This window comes from Thermobia domestica, chromosome 15 (assembly GCF_964235325.1).
Source record: "Thermobia domestica chromosome 15, izTheDome1.hap1.1, whole genome shotgun sequence".
Lineage (NCBI taxonomy): Eukaryota > Metazoa > Arthropoda > Insecta > Zygentoma > Lepismatidae > Thermobia > Thermobia domestica.
Window position 1 is genome coordinate 12,462,880 of NC_137468.1, and position 18,355 is coordinate 12,481,234.

At 35.1% G+C, this 18,355-nt stretch overlaps 1 protein-coding gene across 1 annotated transcript in view; it reads left to right on the plus strand.

Moving 5' to 3' along the window:
• LOC145672079 (vesicle-associated membrane protein 3-like) overlaps positions 1 to 18,355 on the plus strand; it is a 100,358-nt gene that overhangs the window by 26,098 nt on the left and 55,905 nt on the right. Inside the window, exon 2 of the mRNA XM_081741331.1 lies at positions 14,283 to 14,451. Coding sequence (XP_081597457.1) covers positions 14,283 to 14,451 — 169 coding nt within the window. The remainder of the gene's footprint in view (positions 1 to 14,282; positions 14,452 to 18,355) is intronic.

An 18,355-nucleotide genomic window follows, 5' to 3' on the forward strand; every position in this document is an offset into this window, starting at 1 on the left:
CGCCCTCAATTTTCATCGTCTGATCTTCACTTCCTTTAAGACATCCTCGCCCTGAGAAATAGAAACACTTCCGACCATGCGCTAACCTTCTCATCGAACACATAATTCACATTACACATGATTCGTAAAATCAATACTTGCATTCACGGCATTGGAACTTGGCGCAGGTCCAACTGAAGAACAGTGTTGCTAATTACGTGTTGTAATCACCAAGTTATTTAGGGCACGCACTTTTAGGATCATAATTTAGTGTTGGCCTACATGAACATAACCTATATTCTTATTATGTTCTGCGAACTTTCTTGACATATGAATTTAAGAATAACATTTTACTGATGTGTAAGATATTCGCGAAAACTTATTAACTATAACTATTTACGTTTGAAATGATTTATTTGATTTCTTATTTAGTTAACTTGAGAAAAACATTCAATCTACTGAAGATAACCATTCGTGCGCTTACCTTTGTTTCTCGTGGACTCGAGTTCGTTTCCTATTAAGAGTCAGCGGCTCTGAGAGAAGAAATTTAGAGGGGCCATATCTATTATTATTATTATTATTATTATTATTATTATTATTATTATTATTATTATTATTATTATTATTATTATTATTATTATTATTATTATTATTACTATCGTTGTAGAAAAGAGGAATCGATTTACATTTTTAAACAACTACCTATTATTGTGAAAATAATATTACCAATTAATAATTCCGACATATTTAATTTTATGGTCAACTCTCCGACATTTCGTTGCTCGTTATATCTTCTTATGCATATATATAATAGACCAATTCGACAATCTTCTAGCAATTCTTGATGGGTTTGATGATGGTTGTCTATTTAAGTATAGCCTGATAGCATTGGCGTCAGCAACACATAAACTTTGGGGGGTAAAAACTACCGGAGGAACTGGGGTGTACGAAGTACCCTTAGAAAAGCTGAGGTCTGGGGTCCTCCTCATGAAAATAAAAATTAGTTTTCGTACATTGCATTTTAAAGCATAATTTTTGACTCAAAAAGCAACCAAAACTTAAACAGTGTTTTATTTTTACTTTTGAAAGTCTAGTTTTTTTCCTGGGAAAATGTAGTACTAAAAAAAAAAAAAAAAAAAAATTTATAGTTTGTTCATTCAAGCAGTAAAATTCAACCTTGTTTTACAATTTTAGTTACACTTAAATGACACAAAGTGAATGTCAAAAATAAAATAATGAAAGATGGTGTGAAGTGAATACTTAGAAACAATAAAGTTTTCAAAACAGGTTTTAGGCCTATAAGCCTACAACTAATGTAAATGAGACTCAACATTGTACTATAGTTGAAAATTATGTTTCTTTAGTTAAACTAAACTAGCTTTGCTGCTCGTAATTTAAACAAACACAGTTTGTTATTTTACAGTTTACTCCACCTTCACCTTCATAAAGGTCAAAAACTGATTGTCCTTTTTTTAACAATTGCAAACAAATTTTTCTGCTACTTTTTTCATATCTACTTTGTCTAACATTGTTTTGTGAACGTAGCAAACTGCTACGTGGTTGAGCCCCTTTTGAGTCATAGATGACCTAAGATACTTGAAATATTAGAGGGGGACGAAAACCGTTTTGCAAATATTGGTGGGACCCCCCCCCCCACGGTGTCTCCAGTGGGATTGACGGCCGTGCCTGTTAGTAAGGTAGAATGTAACTGCTTATAGTTTTATCTGGAAGTCAACAAAATTGAAGTCATCAGGAAATCATAAAACTGGTCATAATGTAAGTTATTTTTATTTTTTATTTTTTTTTTCTGAAAACGTGGTAGAATTACATCGCTGTCTCTTTCTTGCTGGGTTATTGGCTAGAACACACCGTTGATGCACAGTGTTCCGAGTTCGATTCTCAGAGGGAGAGCACTGAATGCATTGCGATGTTTCGGATTCCACTTTAAATTATACAGGGTGTTTCAAAACAACACCGACAACGTTTCGGAAGTGATTCCTGATACCAAGATAAGACAAAAAGTATATACCAACCTGGGTGCACAAATTCTTCCTTTCGGAGTCATAGGCTCCCGAAAAATTAAAAAAAAAATGAACTTTAAAGGTTCATAGCTCCAAAACTATGGGACCTAACGTAGTCGGGTCAAGACTTCACTTAGGAACTAATATGTTCACTTAGGTACTAATATATATATATATATATATATATATATATATATATATATATATAGATAGATAGATAGATAGATAGATAGATAGATTTTGTACGCACAAATGAAACGAAATGAAGTTTTTAAACTAATCATTGAGCAAAGTAAAACAAATTTTATTATAATCTGATGTTAATTCTCTTGTAAATCCTAGTGCCTGATGAAGCCAAATGTTTAGTTGGTGAAACTGTCACAGGTTATTAGTTGTATCTTAAAATTGGTTTGTTTTCCTCATTGCCTAGTTTTTTATTATTTAATTATATATAATAGGCTAATATATGCTAGCCTATTATAGGTGGTGGACTGAGAATGTAGGACGATACGAAACAACCTGAAGATAATCAACGGACACAATGTTTCTCACTTGAACCTTACTGGGATCGAACAAGAAATACTGAACAACCATGGCCCTTATATACGCACAAGGAAAAGACGAAAACACTTCTACTTTCTCAATATACATCTATTTTAGTTCCGCGGCTCCAAATTTCTCGGTGGCTCTACTTTTACCTCTAATCTTTCTTTCACTAATAAAATTACTTTCTGCATTTCTCCGACAAAAATGAATATGTCTTGAGTAAAAATTAAAAAAAAAAGAAAAAGAAAAGAAACACCTTTTACGTAAAGAAGACGTGTGACAAAGGCACGTTCATTTAATCTCTGAAGCCCTGTTTGCGAAAATATTATTGAAGTCCTATAGTGTCCTTTAGCGTATGTCTTAACTTTATTGGCGTGGAGAAATAGTAGAAATCAATGTGAACTAGTAAACGGTACAACGAAGTGGGGTGGATCTAGGACGGACTTCTGGGGGAGCGGTGGGTTGTAATACTGCTACTTAGAGCTACTTTTAAGAGCTCCAAACTCTGGGATGGGTTTTATTTATATATAAAATAACAAAGTTTCCTCTTCTGGGGCGGTCGATCGCCCCGATCGCCCTCCCTTGGATCCGCTCCTGACGAGACGAGATAAGAAATAAGTTTTTTTGGGTCTTATCTCGTAAATTTTGTAGAAATATCTTCTCATCTGATTCTCTATTCTAACTTTACTAAAACCGAAAGTGGAAGTAATCTACTGCAACCTCTAGTTTAAATATTGAAAGAAATATTACGTCATACAAACCAAACCTCTTCACCTGGTGTACACGTAATACTCAGTGGCGTATTGAAGGCAGGCTCTCGGGCTTAAGCCTCCCCCCCCCGAAATCTTACTTACTTATAGTAAAGTAAATTAAATATCTTGTAGAATTTTCACATTTCCGGGCAAATCCCCCTCCCCGAAACAAAATCGTAAATACGCCGCTGGTGATACTGTTCCATTTTTAATTAAAAATCAATTTTAAGACTGGAACAACAGTATATTATATGCATTTTAAAGATAGTACAATCACTAGTTTATGAGATTTGGTAATTTCTTACATGGGAAGAAAGGGAGATTATATATCGAAGTGGAAGACGGTTTATACACCAATCGAAAGCATTAATGACGCCTAGTATGAAATTGTAATAAAAATTTTCCGAATGCATATACTGTGCGAGTTATATGAATATACAGGGTGTCCAGGGATCCGTTGCCAACCCTAGAAATCGCAAACGGTAAGACAGATGCCAAAATAGAAAAACACGTCTTTGATCATTTTAAAAACACAACGTATCAAAGCAAAATTTTTTGTCCCAGGGCCACCCGCAGGGTCCCAGGTGGGGTCCTACTCAAAAATTTCAAATAGTGACGGGATCAAGTAGCATATCGTTGGAAAACTGTTGGAATATGAACAAAGACGAAATAAGTCTCGATTCTCTAAAATTACCGTGTGCAAAATGGTGGCCGGTGAAAATGTCAGCAAAAACATTATTGTAAAGTCTATGGCCACTCTCATAAATCTGAAATGGTGCGACAGATATCAAAACAGGAAAACACATGAGTCATCATTTCAAAAGTAGAATGATTGGAAGTATAAATATTTGTTCCTGGGCCCTCCGCAGCGTCCCAGACGGGGCCCTACTCAAAATTTTCATATTTCAGGGGGTCAAGTAGTATATTGTTTAAAAGCTGTTATTAAATGAAAGCAGGTGGAACAAGTCTGGACGCTCTACGATAACACTGCGCAAACATTTTGCGTTTTATTTCTTTTTTTCTGTAGTCGGTGTTCGTTTGTTTTCACTTTCTGTACGCAACGTAAAGAAAGGAAATACACCTACTGTGAGTTTATGCTCTTCGGGGTCTATTAATGTGTAAAAAACAAGAACATAAAAACGAAAAGGGACGTAGATTATATATCGAAGTGGAGGATGGTTTATACACTAATCGAAAGGACTAACTATGCTCATTAAGAAACTGCAATATTATTGGTCCGAATACATGTACGGTGTGAGTCATATGCATGTTTAATTGTAAGTTTTCCCATTTTCACCGAATATTGTATCAGATCGCATCGGAAATGGTTTGAATATAGTCTGAAACTGATTTCCTAGAGATTTGTGTTTGACAAAAGTGGTAAATCGTAGTTCATTTTACACGCATGGAGAAAGACTACTTCCATACACATGTAGTTGTTTCATTTAACAACAGCTTTCAAATAATATTCTAATTGACCTCCTTGAAATTTGAAAATTTTGAGTAGGACCCCGTCTGGGATCCTGCGGAGGACCCTAGGACAAATATTTTATTTATTTATTTATTTATTTATTTATTGAACAATTTCCCAGATACAGCATAACTTTGCCATTTTACACAGGGACATGCTAACAAAAGAAATAAAAAAACAAGACAACAATAACAACAACATAGAACTTCTTTACTTTCAATCATTTTACTTTCGAAATGATGACTCACGTATTTTCCTGTTTTGACATCTGTCGCACCATTTCAGATTTATGAGGGTGGCCATAGACTTTACAATGACGTTTTTGCTGACATTTTCACCGGGCGCCATTTTACACATGGTAATTTTAGAGAGTCGAGACATATTGTGTCTTCGTTCATTTTCCAACAGCTTTCCAACGACATGCTACTTGATCCCATCAGTATTTGAAATTTTTGAGTAGGACCCCGCCTGGGATCCTGCGGGTTGCCCTGGGACAAAAATTTTTGCTTGGCATCTGTCTTACCATTTGCGATTTCTAGGTGTTTCTACGGACTTTCTGGACACCCTGTATATTCATATAACTCGTACAGTAGATCTATATGCAATCGGGAAAAAAATATTACAGTTTCTTAATAGGCGTCCTTAGTGCTTTCGATTGGTGTATAAACCATCTTCCACTTCGATATATACTCTCCCTCTCTTCCCTTGTTAGCTTTCTTTATATTGTGACTTGCCTTCGCAAACAATACCGGTAAAATTCCGCTTAAATGAAAGAGAAGCAGTATATGGTTCTCGTACGTGTCTTGAAGAAACTAAGATCACGAACATGCTACATCCTCTAAATCATACCTTGGGCTCCGTTGCATTACCTTCCAGAGAATGCGAAGGGGAGTCCTTTCAGATGAAACTCAAACTGAAAGTAACTAGTGATGATTTTTGAAGATATTTTCGGCATTACTCGAGCAGACAGTTCAACCATATTGTGGCAGATTTCTTACATTTCAGGTTAGGTTAGAGCTTAGAATCGACTTAATCCATCGCAAACGTCCATAACTAACGTATGAAAATTCTCGCCGTCTATTTCTACCCAATTTGCATTCTTGTATTTTGCCTCCTTCTGCTACAGTAAATACTTACACATACAATATTTTCACTACCATTCAAAATTCATTTCAATATGTTGTGCAGTGACAGAAATTATTTATATTCACATCTTCATTCCTTCACGAAAAATTCTATTCTATTTTATCTATTTCTATTTGGTAGAACCGTCTGCTCAAGTGAACCCGATTTTTTCTTGAGGGCACTACAATATACCGGGGGTTGAGAGTAGCATTACAAAAATAGTAGGAATCTACGTTGAGTACGATAGAATATATGGTCTCAGGAGATTTCGTAGCTGGCGGAATTCCCCCCCCCCGTCATCCTTTGAAATTATCACTTACAGTAACTTTATCTAGGGTATCTCTGTTTCTACGGACAACTTCTGCACTGTTGTTCATAAGGATAGCGAGACCACCTCTCACAGAGCTTAATCCTATTAAATATGTGGAATAATGGCTGCTCCAATGTCGTCATTGTGCAACGATACAGAAACAACCAGGGTGTGTCGGACGCAATCCCGTAGCCAGCCCAAAGTATAGGGGGGGTCCGATCCAACAACATTACTGTTCATCACCATATTATACTAGTTCATTTGCAAGCTTACCGTGAAAATTTTAGGGGACCAGTAAACATTTAGGGGGCGCTCGACCCCCTAGACCCCGTAGATACGGGTCTATCGGACGATATGTTAAAACTATGGAGGTTGCTGTAACTATGATGCTGTACAAGCGAGCGAAAGATTTTTCAATTAAATGTGTTGCCTCAAATAAAATTAGGATTGGCCCAACAGTTTTACTCTGTTCTGAACAGGAATATACACATTATTTAGAGGGTCTTTCAAAACAACACCAACAACATTTGGAAGGTGATTCCTGACACCAAGATAGGACAAAAAGTATAGGTCAACCTCAGTGCACAAATGCTTTCTTTCGGAGTTATAAGCTACCGAAAATATGAAAAAATGAACTTTAAGGGTCCATAACTCCAAAACTATGGAAACTACCATAGTCGGGTCAAGACTTCACTTAGGAACTACAGGGTGTACAATATACAATGCAACCAGGAGTTTGGGATAGTAGAACTCTTGAACCTGAAGCGATACACAAACAATGGTTATACCAAAATGAAGCCTTGTTTATGCATATATTTTTAAACTAGGAATCAACGATTGAAGTACACTAGGAACCACACAGTGTTACCAGATGTAACCAAAGGTGTAAATCAATTTTTGTTTGCAAAACATGTAAATTGACTCATAACTCATACGTATGGAAGTTCTGTCGAATTTGTTTAGTTGGAGTAGCTTGGAAACTATGGAGCAGAAAAAACAATTCTTCATTTCCACCGATAACTAATTGGATGAGGCCTCTGTAAGGGGGAACTAGGAAAATAGTTGTTTTCATGTATTAAGACTTTGAATTGGCAACTCTGCTGATGTTTTAGTGCATCAAAAGATGTGTTAAGGGTCTGTCTACATTATGCAATTCCTGAAAAGAACGAAAAATAAACTTTGAAATTATCATGGTAAAACTGTTACTTACATGCACCCGGCAACTCTGCTACTACCACGCAATGAATTATCAGCTCTACAACAGATGCTGGAAGTACCCCCTGTTTTGATTCAAACACAAGTTCTCACGTTTCACCCTGTTGGCAGCAACTTTACGAAGAGTACAAGTGTTAATGTTCTCAATGGTACTGCGAATGTTCGTTTTCAAGGTCTTGTATAATTCGAGGATTTTTCTTGTATACCTCTTGCTTTATAGAAATGAATAGCAGCGTTGCCGGGTGCATGTAAGTAAAAGTTTTTTCATGATAATTTCAAACTTTCTTTTTCATTGTTTTCAGGAATTGAATAATGTAGACAGATCCTTAACTATGTATACTATGTGCCCTATCCAAATATCCATGTTTCAGAAACCCGCGGTACTCTTGCAACAATTTTATAGAGGTAGTTTGTGAATACTTCAAATTATATGCCCGTGGCCTCTGTAAAATTTTTGCGTGAGTACTTGTGGATTCTGAAACATGGATTTTTGGGTAGGGCACATATTAATTCCTAAGTGAAGTCTTGACCCGACTACGGTAGATCCTATAGTTTTGGAGCTATGGATCTCTAAATTTATTTTTTTTCATGTTTTCGGCAGCCTATAACTCCGAAAGGAAGCATTTGTCCACCCAAGTTGCTCTATACTTTTTGTTTTATCTTGGTTTCAGGAATCACCTCCTAAAAGTTATCGGTGTTGTTTTGAAACACCCTATATATATATATATATATATATATCTTTAAGACATACGAATATGAAATTTTACACATATATTTACGAACCTCTCAAGTTCAAATTACAGATGTTCAATATGTCCTCCATCAGCAACACGAACAATATCACATCGATACTCGGGCAAGGATGCCCTGCGTCACTGATGTTATGGCAGTACGGATCCGGTCCTTCAACTCTTCCAGGTTCTGTGGGAGTGGTGGTACATAAACGTTGTCTTTAACGAAATCCCACAGGAAGAAGCCACAGGGTGTCAAATCCGGTGACCGTGGAGGCCAGCTGAGACATGCTAATTCGCCAGCTCCTTGACGACCAATCCAACGGTTCGGTAGAGTTTCATTCAGATATTCACGAACTTGGCGACTCCAGTGAGGGGGTGCCCCGTCTTGTTGAAAAATGAAGTTGTCTTTGTGCAGCCTTGGAAACAACCAGTTTTGTAACATAGCGAGATACTGCTGACTGTTAACAATGTTTCCATTAAAGAAGAATGGGCCGTAAACAGATGATCGGGATATCGCACAAAACACATTGACTTTGGAGGAATCTCGTACGTGTTCAATGATTGCATGTGGGTTCTGTAGGCCCCAAATTCGAACATTTTGTTTGTTTACCTCACCACTAACACAGAAAGTCGCTTCATCACTGAACACGATGCGTTGTGCAAAAGTGTTATCATCGTCAATAGCATCCAGAATCTCGTTACAAAATGCCACACCTTTGCGTTTGTCATCAGGACGCAGAGTTTGTAACAGCTGTAACTTGTACGGCTTCATAACCAACCGACGTCTCAAAACACGCCAAATTGTTGTTGTCGGCACTTGTAACTCCCGACTGGCACGACGAGTTGATTTTGAAGGACTACGTGGGAAAGCAGTTTGAATTCGTGCAACATTTTCTTCAGGAACACGAGGGCGCCTGGACTCTTTCCTTTACATACACATCCTGTATCTACAAACTGTCGATACCATCTGCGAATGTTCCACCGATTCGGAGGATCAATTTTGTACCCCAACCTGAAACGTCTTTGCACTGTAATCACGGAACTGCACTTCGCAAACTCGAGAACACAATATGATTTCTGCTGCGGAGTATCCATTTTAAACATATGACGATTACCAAGAAAAAAAAGAAGACAACTGACATCTAGCAGCTATTAATATAAACTAGACTACGTATTCGTTTCTCCAATAGCCGATCCGAGCGATCGATATTTTGGACAAAATATTTCTTCGTAATACGTATATTATTTTTGAAACAAGGTATATATATAAGATATGATTTCTGAAGATACTAGTAGTTCATTGCATCAAAAGAGTGTATATGTAGTGAATTTCAAGTAGGATCCTATTGTAAATCGATTATTATAATCGGTACCAAGAATCGATTATAATATATCAAAAAGGTAGGGTATCTAATACAGTGGTGCCCCCCTCATGTCCATGACGCACCCCCTCAATTGTCTATCCGTAGGTATTCTTCCATGAAAAAAATCTTTTTGATTAATTTTTACACCCCCTCAAACATATTTATATAGATTTTAACCCCCCAAATATTTAAATGACGCAGTTTGCGTCATAGCCCCCTTTGTGGGCACCCCTGTCTAATATAAATAAAATAAAGAGTTTGTTTGTGTGTTTATCTGTCTGTGTTCTCTCTGGGGACCAGACAAGTGGACCGAGAGTTACCAAATTTTGGTCAGGGGTACCTTGGTCCAGGTGCCAGACCAAGACAAAGCTTTTTTCAAAATTCGAACCATTGGGTCTCGGGGAACATTTACCGTGATGTGTAGAAGTAGTAGAAAATGACTAATATTAGTGTTGAATTCATAGTTTTCGCGGTCTCAGAGATCAATGGTATAACTCCAATCGTATTAACTTGCAAATTCATCCCATTCGGCTGCGGGCCGTGGGTCACCGGGGGGTACCAAGATATGTAAAAATAATTCAAAATGACCGATATTCGTGTCAAATCCATAGCTTTTGTGGTCTCTGAGATGAATGGTGATACTCACAAAGGCGTTGACTTCCAAATACAGTCTCCATTGGCGAGGGGCGAGAGGCGTTTTTTTAAAATAAAAATTCGAACTCGGGGTATCAGGGGGCGTTTACCGGGATATGTAAAAGTAGTAGAAAATGACCGATATGTCTTCCTTTCGTTGTTCAGTTTGTTTACATAAATATTTTATCTGACTCATGCGAAGAATTGGTATTTCTGCTAGTAAGTTATAAATTTCTAGTGAGATCCTTATTGTAAATCTGCATCATATGCTGATTTTTCAATAATAAATATTTGATACCGGCGTCTTAAAGCTAACGAGAACAAATATTAAACGTTATACGATACTTAAATATCTTCATTTTAACACTATTAACTTTAACATAACTTATGCGATCATATTTGCATCACTGGAGGTACTCATAAATAAACCATAGCACATTCAATATCTCCACTTTTTATGGTACAAATCTTTGCCAAGCTATCAATCTAAGAGCGTGTATGTGCACAAAAATGCAACATGGGAGCAGTGCTTCTTTCAGAAAAAAGGGGGGATACATTCAGTATTCAGAGGGGCACTGTTGGTACTATTCAATTTATAATTATATTATAGACGTATTATTTTGGTCTCCTCCTTGGGTTCACTCTCAGACCTCCGGGGGCTACAGTATCCCCCCCAAAAAAAAGTCTGAAAGAAACACTGCATGGGAGAATTTTACCCAGTTATTCTTGCAAGATTGCAGTCCATAGAATAATTTATGCAAAGTAAAGGAAGGGACATACCAAGTATAATTAAATTCGAGAGAGTTCTAGGAAAGTTATCATGGAACAGACGGACAGATAGACACACAAATGCCAATCTAATCGAGTGGTAGAAACTGCACTAGCGGTTGCTTCTACAATGTATTCATAGTGAGTAACAGTACTATATTTTCTTCTAGAATTTAAAAAAAGCACTGTTCTGAACTATATTGGAACTAAGATAGCATAGAGAGAGAAATAAATCCGGGTTATAAATTTTATATCCATTCGGCAATGTTATATATGATCGATTTAAATCCATGAACTTTCTTCTATAGCCCGAAAATGTTAGAAAGTTATTGTATGTATTCGTGGTGTGTGTGTGTACGCGCCTCTCTCTCTCTCTCTCTGTGTGTGTGTGTGTTCCAATTATCGTGGCTTCCTTGATCTACAAAAGCGACACGCTATGTTGAAAAAGGTCGCGTAATTGTTTCCATATAAAGGCCACATTTCGAGTCAACTAACTTCGATTTTTCTTCTTGCTGACAATTTGATGACGTTAGTTCTTTTGTTTCCAAACTATCCGTTAAAAAATCATCAAGGTAATGGGTAAATAATACAGGTTGTCCGAAAAGTCTTGTTCTCTATATTGAATTGAAAATTTTGTATGCGACGGTGTGGTAACAATACTTGAAGCATCTTTGTGTACAGGGTGTCTCAAAACAACACCGACAACATTTGGGAAGTGATTCCTGACACCAAGGTAAAACAAAAAGTATAGACCAACCTGGGTGCACAAGTGTTTCCTTTTGGAGTTATAGGCTGCCAAAAACATTAAAAAAATGAACTTTAAAGGTTTATAACTCCAAAACTATGGTATCTACCCTAGTTGGGTCAAGACTTCACTTAGGAACTAATACGTGCGCAATCCAAAAATACATCTTTCAGAATTCTAAGGTACTCATGCAACAATCTTTATAGAGGGAGTTTGGCTACGGGCATATAATTTGAAGTACTCACCAACTATCTCTTTAAAAATTCTTGCGGAAGTATTGCAGGATTCTGAAACATGGATAGGGATAGGGCACATAGTAGTTCCTAAGTCAAGTCTTGACCGGCCTACGGTAGTTCCCATAGTTTTGGAGCTATGGACCTTTAAAGTTCATTTTTTCATGTTTTCGGCAGCCTATAACTCCGAAAGGAAGCATTTGTGCACCCAGGTTTTCCTATGCTTTGTGTCTTATCTTGGTGTCAGGAATCGTCTCTCAAATGTTGTCGGTGTTGTTTTGAAACACCCTGTACATGTGAAAGCAGATATTTATTTAGTGGTAATTTCTGTGCTGTGAACTTACGGAAGGAACTTGTGTGTTTAATGTTATTGTTTATTGCTTAGAGTAACATGAAGTCAAAATAACCACCATCACATATATAGAAAACTAGCTGAATATGCCCATTCTTTGCATGGGTCAGATAAAATATGTATGTAAACAAACTGAACAAGAAAAAATATCGGTCATTTTCTACTACTTTTACATATCTCGGTAAACGCCCCCTGAGACTCCTGGTTCGAATTTTGAAAAACAAAGCGCCTCTGGTCCGCAGCCGATGGGGGCTGTATTTGTAAGTCAACGTCTATATGAGTATCATCGTTCATCTAAGCGACCAAAAAACTATGGAGTAAAAACAAATTATCTGAACGGCCAGTTTCGTTGATATATTGCAGATACTGACACTATTTACCTATGAAACGTTGGTGAAGATCTCTCATCAGCAACTGTTGCAATTTTACAGCGATCGGAAATTAACTTTCGTTCATAGATAGACAAACTGTGCTTTTCTCAGTGTGTATATGATAGTTATTTAAGTCATTACCTTATTATTTGATCTGTTCGGAGCACACCATATGAGGCGAGAACAAACGTTGTGCGTTATTTTTCATTTTCAGTTCGACTTGCTCGACAGTGAAACCACTGAGCCACTTCACATAGTACATGAATTTAAATACGAAGAAGTGGCATGCTTTAACTCAAGATGAAACAGAAATATCGTATGCTTATATAATTACGATTAAACTTCAACCAGGTAATACTGCTAAAATATTAGTAAAGAAGACAATTGAGGAGCGTTTTTTTAAAAAAAAAAAAAAACTCGATAGAGCACAAATTTTGAGAATCGGAGGTATATATGGGATAGGTATATGCTTTTTATGCTAGCAATCGAACTGTGAAATCAGAATTGGCAAATCTCGATGTGTATCGTGTGTATAGTGTATTGAATCATGAGCGTTTTGTCAGAACTAGATAGAGCTCATGCACAGCAATTTCTCAAAACTCGATACAGCACATAGTTGAATACTATCGAATTCTGCAATCTCGTGGAGTTATCAAAGTTCTTAAACGGGAACTGGCAAATCAAAACACTGAAGGAAATTTCTCAGAAGATTCTGAAAGCAAAATGGCCATTTCACATAGTAATGCAACGTGTCATGTCCTACAGAAGTATGTACTCATAGTGTAAGTATGCAGTACACTTACATTGGGTTACCTGTGGAGGTTCCTGTTTTCAGATCTTTAATTAAAACATGCCACAAAGAAATGCTAAGATCCTCATGCCTACAGAAGATGAACATGGTGTTCAGTGAGAAGAAGAAGGATGTAAAGAAACTTTTACAATTTTTCGGAATGCCGAAAGAAGCAAGAGAATTTTATGAAGATGTTCTCAGAGACTGCTAACTACAACGTAAATGTATGCTTCATTACTAACTATTGTAAACACTTTGTATTCTTACAACCTGGTGTTACTTTTTGAAAATTTCCATAATGTCTATTATTTTTTCATTCGTGTAACCATGTATACTATACACAAAACTAACTCAATAAAACAAAATACTAATCAAAACTAAATAAAGAATATATCATCACGATATAAAACTAAAATTACAATAGTAATATAAGAGTATAACACTATAAAACAATAATACTAGCAGCAAATTCAGGTTCAGTCACATTCCTATGTTGTCTGTCCATGCACTCTATCGAGTTTTGAAATACCTGCATTTTTTAAGTAGCCAATTCTATGACAAATATTTGTATTTTCTAGGAGATTCACGTTGTCTGTACTTGTCCGAGGATAATAACTAGTATTACCTACAATTACGTTTCTTTAATGCAAGGTTATGTACAATAATAACAAAAATGTAATTCTTGTAAAAATGATGTTTTATGCTCTATCGAGTTTTGAAAAAAACGCTCCTCAATTGTATATACGTGTTGCTCGAGAAACGATTAAGGATTGCTACGGAGCAAATTTCAGTTCGCCACCGAAGTTTCTCTTGAAAACGTTGATATCGCTACAGACTGTTCTAATGTTTATTTTTCCTTTGTTTTATTTTCAGGCCAGAAGGAGACTCAAAAGATGCATCCGCTGGCGGAGGTGCCCCAGCCGGAGAAGTCATACAGAAAACTCCTCAAGAGATCGCGATGGAAAATCAGAGGATTGCTGCTGAGAACCAACGATTAGCTGCCTCGAGACGGTTACAGCAAACACAAGCTCAGGTTGATGAGGTAAATAGGTTGCTTACGTTCTTTGCTTTGTAGTTCATGATTCAAATCAAATTTACTTCTCTAGTAGGTGCGGTTAAAAGAAATAGCTATAATCTAATTTTGTAATCTTGTACACTCACGATGAAACAAAACTTCAATATTAGTATGCCAATTTCCTCTTTTTTTCTCGTATTTCTAAGATAGACTAAAATTCTTGATTCATAGAATTGTAAGTGTATCTTTAGTGAATTTAATTACTGTCTATACTGCGTTAAGAGTCTGACATACTAAAAATAATACAAAATTTACCATCTTTCTCTTGCTTGTTTCTCATAAGTGAAAGGAAATAATGAAATGCAACTTACCACAATCATAGATAATGCTATTCTACAACAGAAAATAGGAACTTGAAAAATTTTCAGCGTTGCCATCCATATAAATTACAGTGTTACCAGAATAACATTTCCCCAAAAATTTAAGTTAAGGCAGCGACTAGATCAACAAACTCAACTGCCTTTGATTAGGTATCATGTTGTTTTGGTATTCACTGAACTACTTTTTAAATAACATTATTATTTAATTTTAATAACTGTATGTTAAAATTATTTTGTTTACTACAAACCAAGTAGTACTATTATTTTAAAAGTGGTTCACGGGATTTCAAGACAACATGATATGTAACCAAATATAGTTGAGTTTGTTCCTCTAGTCGCTGTCTTAACATAAATTTTAGAGGAAATGTTATTTTGGCAACACTGTACTTTCTGTGAATCGCAACACTGAAAATTCTTATGGTTCATATTTTCTGTTGTAGAATAACATTATCTATGATTGTGGTAAGTTGCATTTCATTATCTCCTTTCACTTACGAAAAACAAGCAAAAGAAAAATGGTAAATTTTGTGTTATTTTTAGGTTAGGTTAAGTTAGGTCAGTCTCTTAAGGCAGGTAGAAGGAAACTGTACTCGAGGTATCATTAACATAGCCCTAATTAAAATTAAATTTTTAATAATACTTTATTTAAGTTAAAGAAATCGGGTACAGTTATTAAATGTTATTTTATTAATTATAATTATATTATAAGATTTTAAAAAATAATGTTTGAAACTTGATAGTTTACATAATGATTTCTTCTCGTATACAAAATTAGAAGGAAACCTTTTATAAATATTTTCCAATTACTGTATTATTAATTTTTTTACGCTCTGACATTTGTTTCTTTTCTTCTTCTTTCATTCCACATAATTAAGATAACTAAGTTTAGTAACATCATTGATCGTAAATATTGTTTTGTTTGACTTAATCGTAAATATTGCCTGTAAACAGTAACATACGTTGAAAGTCATATTTCGAAACAAATATATGAACAGTGAATTGTTCGAATCCAAAAATAAATCTTTATCTAAAAGAAAAAGTCTATCTTTCTGCGTAACTTTTATTGTACAGGGTGTTTCAAAAAAAATGACCTGATTTTAAAAGTCCATATGTTATGATAAAAAAAAACATACTGCAAAACAACTTCACTTGTTTCACGTTTTCGGCACCCTATGACCCCGAAACTATCCACTTTTGAGCACAGTTCCATATGAACTTTTTTTTTATCATTTTAATGTGAGGAATCTGTTCCCAAAACATTGTGACACATTTTTGTAACACCCAATATATTGTGACACATTTTTGTAACACCCAATATATTGTGACACATTTTTGTAACACCCAATATATTGTGACACATTTTTGTAACACCCAATATATTGTGACACATTTTTGTAACACCCAATATATTGTGACACATTTTTGTAACACCCAATATATTGTGACACATTTTTGTAACACCCAATATATTGTGACACATTTTTGTAACACCCAATATATTGTGACACATTTTTGTAACACCCAATATATTGTGACACATTTTTGTAACACCCAATATATTGTGACACATTTTTGTAACACCCAATATATTGTGACACATTTTTGTAACACCCAATATATTGTGACACATTTTTGTAACACCCAATATATTGTGATACATTTTTGTAACACCCTGTATATTGAAAATACAACTTTTTTTATTACTATTATTATTCAATTTAGAATTTGGTATCTAATTTATGATTATTCAAGTTAATTATTTCTCACTTATGGTAAACAACATTATATTTTCTTTGTAAGATTATTCATTTTATCTTTTACCTAAATCTGTAATAATAATCTTATATATATATTTATGGTAAAAAAAATATATAACACGAGCAATAGAATAATGAAGTAATTAAGACAAATCCCTTAATTTGTTCATCTTATATTCTTACAGGTTAATTTTTTATTCTGTTGTTGTTTTCGTAGAAATTTTAGCTCTCTAATATTTCTTTCAGAAGTGACTAGTGTTTAATATATTGTTGACACTAAACTCTTCATTGACTGCAACATAGATAAGTAAACATTAATAACATTTCTTTAAATTAACAAAGAATTGGTAACTTACCAATAAATCCTCGCGTGGCGAAACTAGAAACTATTCATATGTTTCGGAACAGCAAGCTTAGTTTCGTCTTCAATGGTAAGGTAACAAAAATAATAATGGTTGAGAGAAATAAGATTTGGAAAAAGGAATAAATACCACAGAATAGATTAATATAACGTAAAGGATGCTAAAATACCACGAGCAGAGCACAGTGCGAAAGAATGAGCTGAGTTGAACGAAGCGCGATGTCTATGTTATTTCACTATTGCCAGATCCAAAATATACATCAAAGGTAGGCAACCAGTTTCTATCAATGTTGCCAAAATCCAAATTTAAGATCAGTTTATATTTATGAATAAAGAAAGATTCTTAAACCTCCCGTTGTTTCTTTGTTTTTGCTGAACCTATTACATTAACCTGCTTTATATTGTGTTTATGTTGTTTTAAGTGAAGTGCTAATCACAACACGCCCTTTTCTTGTGACTTTTGATTGTCATATATAGGGCAAACGAAACGCAATATCAATACCCGAATTAAAGAACATATTAGACAATCAAAAAAGTCACAAAGAAGAGGGTATGTCGAGATTGGCGCTTCATTTAAAACAACATATACACAATATAAAGCAGGTTAATGAAATAGGTTCAGTAAAAACAAAGAAACAACGGGAGATTAAAGAATCTTTCTCTATTCATAAATATAAACCAGCTTTAAATTTGGATTTTGGCAACATAGATAGAATTTGGTTACCTATCTTCGATGTATATTTTGGATTTTGCAATAGTGAAATAACATAGACAAAGCACTTTCTTCAATTCAGCTCATTCTTTCAAACTGTGCTCTACTCGTGGTATTTTAGCATCCTTTACGTCATATTCATCTATTTTGTGGTATTTATTCCTTTTTCCAAACCTTATTTCTCTCAACCATTATTATTCTTGTTACGTCACCACTGAAGACAGAACTAGCTTGTTGTTCCGCAACGTAAGGAGAATTTCTAGTTTCCCCATGCGAGGCTTTATTGGTAAGTAACCAATTCTGTGTTGATTTGAATCATCCTCTCATGCGCCTACATAATAATTTTAACATTTCTTCAAGTTTACTTGTTGTATTATAATAAGCAATCAAGATATTTGGAATTAAAATATTATTGTGTGATTTTGAAGTTTGCCATCCAATTAATAACGGCTATTTTGCTAGAGAAGACGTCTGGTGTTAAAAAATATAAGCATCGGAGTGTAACATAAGATATAAAATCATTTTAATTTATCCAATTCTAATACTATATCCATTCTATTTTCTTAGCATTTTTCTGTCTTCTTTCCTATTAAACCGCTTTCTCTATTAATCTATGTTCCAAATATGATTATCTTTCATTCTAATGAATACATATTTTTCTTTTTTTCCTCCCTCATACTTAATTTTACATTAGCATTTCTTATTCTTTCTAGACTCTGTC